Genomic DNA, 2,773 nt, shown 5'->3' with positions numbered 1-2,773 from the left:
TCTTCCGTCCAGCTCTGCCCAGGAGACAGTGGCCCATGGTTACGTGACAGGGACATGGGAACTCCTTCAGCCCACAGAGCAGCTCATAGACAGGGGAGAGGAGGGAAACGCAGAGAGGAGGACACCGACAGTGGGACCCTACCTCTCATCACCACATTGCCCAGCAGTGCCAACACTGATCTCTTCACTTCCGGCCCAGGAACTTCAGGGCCACCCAAAGAGAGGCCAAGAGCCCCTTCTCCGATTTACCGTTTCCAGGGGTCCCTTTCTTAACAAATGGCTAGTTGTCCTTTATTCACACGACCCAGAGCCCCAGACTCTCCCTCGCTGTGGTCTGCCTGCCTGGCCCCTCTCTGTGCTCATTCAGGGTCACCAGTTGTACCTCCTCTCCACGCCCCCTTGCCACCACCTCCTCCACTCTGACCTTGGTCATCTATCTCTAGGTGGGACCGCTCCCTCCTGCCTGACAGCCCCAGGTCCATAGCAGCCCAAACTCTGCTGCCCCCAAGTCCACACCGTGGCCCTCCTGCTCAAAACCCTTTGCTTAGAGCTTAACGCTTGTGCCCCCCCCCCCCAATCCGTATGCTGAAGCCTAATCCCCAGTGTGAAGGTGCGTGGAGGTGGGGATTTGTGGAGGTGATTAGGTCATGAGAGGGAGCCCTCATGAACAGGGTTAGTGACTTTATAAAAGAAGCCCAGAGAGCTCCCTCAGCCCTTCTGGCATGGGACACATGAACAGGAAGCAGGCCCTCGCCAGAACCTGACCTCGCCCATGCCCAAATCTTGGACTTCCCAGCCTCCGGAGCTGTGAGAAATGAACCTCTCATTCATAAGCTGCCTGGTCTCTGGTAGTCTGTTACTGCAGCCCAGCAGACCGAGATCCCCACGGTGGCCCTCACTGCTGTCTGGACAAACCACTCTTCCTGGTCCTCAGCCTGGTACAGACCCCCGGTACGGGGTCTCCCTCCCAGACGAGCCTCGCCCTGCATACTTGCACTTGACATTCCCACACTCCGAAAGGTTTGCAGATACGATCTGCAGCACGCACACAGGGGCACGGTGTGCTCACTCATCCTTTAAGACACCAGCATCACCACTCCTAGGAAGCCCTCCCTGAGTGTGCCAGCTGGCAGTATGTCCTCCTCCTGTTTCTTTACCTATCTCTAGCTCAGCACTAAACATCTTATGGGTGCTTCTTGAGGTCAGAGTCCAGGCTTCGGACAGCCCTGTGTTCCCAGTGGCCCACCCAAAACCAAGCCCAGGGCAGGTGCTTATAATGGTTTATGTAAGTATCTTCTAGCCCCAAAGTGCCCCGAGCAGCCCCTTGGCGTTGAGATGAGCAGCCCCACCTGACCCCAGCCTCTTTCTGGGGCATTTGTACACAGGAAGCCAGGTCCTCAGGTCCTGGGTTACCTGCTGGTGATAGCCACAGCCTCTGCTCCTCACTTCCTGGCCCCTCATCCCTCGTAAGACTCATGTCTCAGGGCTGCTCAGGTGGGCACTGCCCTGAGCCCCCTGACACCCTGCTTGGTATCCTGTCCAGGAGCAGAGGGGCTGCTGAGAAGCTGGCCCTCAGGCCTCCAGCTTACCTCCTGTGGCAGCACCTGGTGGCCGTCGGGATCAGCGGGCTTCCCAGGCTGTTTCTGGTTAGCGCCAGCTTCCTAGCTCCTGGCTCACTTCTTCCAACTTTCTAGGTTAGTACAGTGGGCTCCATCTTCCCCAAACATGGGTCTACCATTTCCCAAAAACAGAGCCACTAATTCCCCTGATTCCGTTTTCTGTAACTACAGCTTCCCTGAACCCCAAAGCAGCAAGGAGAGCCTGTCCCCTGGTGGACAGATCGGGCACTACCGGCCAAAAGTGCCGCATACCAGGTAGAAGGGATGTTCCAGGAGGGGACTTCAAAGTCCTAACGAATGTTCAGTGACAAGGACAGTGCTGGGGTTGCTGACACCTCCTGGCCTGGGGTGCATTTGAAGCACAGCTAGAAGGCTTTATGAGTGACAGTGTAGAGACAGAGCCCAGAGCAGTGAATGCAAATGAAGTCTGGGACGTGCAAGTGGGGTTTGGGCCTGCCTCTGGCCCCTCGGTTCACTCCTTCCTCCTTCATCAGCCCTGATTATCAGTAAATCCCAGGAATGACACAAGCCTTTATTTCAGAAACGTGGGCTTCTGGGCCCTGTTCCCCGTGGAGTGCTCGATGAAGCCCTACTCTCCATCCTCCCAGCCCAGCCCTGGCCCCGCCTCACCTTGAGAGAGATGAGCCGCAGCCGGTAATCCTCGGTGTGGATGACTTTCTGCACGGTGATCTCCACGCCATCGTACTCCACCTGCTCCTCCGGCCAGTACTCGGTGCATTTCTGCGGGGGCTCAGATCAGGCTGCAGTACACCCCTGGTCCCCTCCCGAATTTTCCCCGCCCTCTTCTCCTCCGTGTGTTCTCCCCTTCTTATATTCTCTCTCCCAAGTCAGCAGGGACATCGGGCTTGCTGCTGGAGGGTGCTGGGTTCAAATCTCAGATTCATAACCCAAAAGCTACTTCCTTCCTGTGAGCCTCAGGTTCCTCATCTGGAAAATGGGAGTAATACCCCTCTGCAAGGCCTTTTATGGGCATTCAGTGACATGGGCCATTATGGGTGCAGACAGTCAGTCCTGGCAGGCTGGGAGGCATCAGAGTGCTGTTTAAAAGCATGGGCGCTGGGTGGGGAGAGGCCAGCGACAAGCTCTGCCTCTGACTGTGTGGCCCTGAGCAAGCGAGCGAACCTCTCTGAGAC

The 2,773-nt window shown here is 56.9% G+C and overlaps 1 protein-coding gene across 1 annotated transcript in view; it reads right to left on the bottom strand.

Moving 5' to 3' along the window:
* The window catches only part of PTPN5 (protein tyrosine phosphatase non-receptor type 5), a 27,659-nt gene that overhangs the window by 1,165 nt on the left and 23,721 nt on the right, over positions 1–2,773 (bottom strand). Inside the window, 1 exon segment of the mRNA XM_006172410.1 lies at positions 976–982. Coding sequence (XP_006172472.1) covers positions 976–982 — 7 coding nt within the window.

Source organism: Tupaia chinensis, unplaced genomic scaffold (genome assembly GCF_000334495.1).
Source record: "Tupaia chinensis unplaced genomic scaffold, TupChi_1.0 Scaffold000077_1, whole genome shotgun sequence".
Taxonomy (NCBI): domain Eukaryota; kingdom Metazoa; phylum Chordata; class Mammalia; order Scandentia; family Tupaiidae; genus Tupaia; species Tupaia belangeri.
The sequence above is the reverse complement of the archived record's forward strand: the minus strand, read 5'-3'. Positions and strand labels throughout refer to the sequence as shown.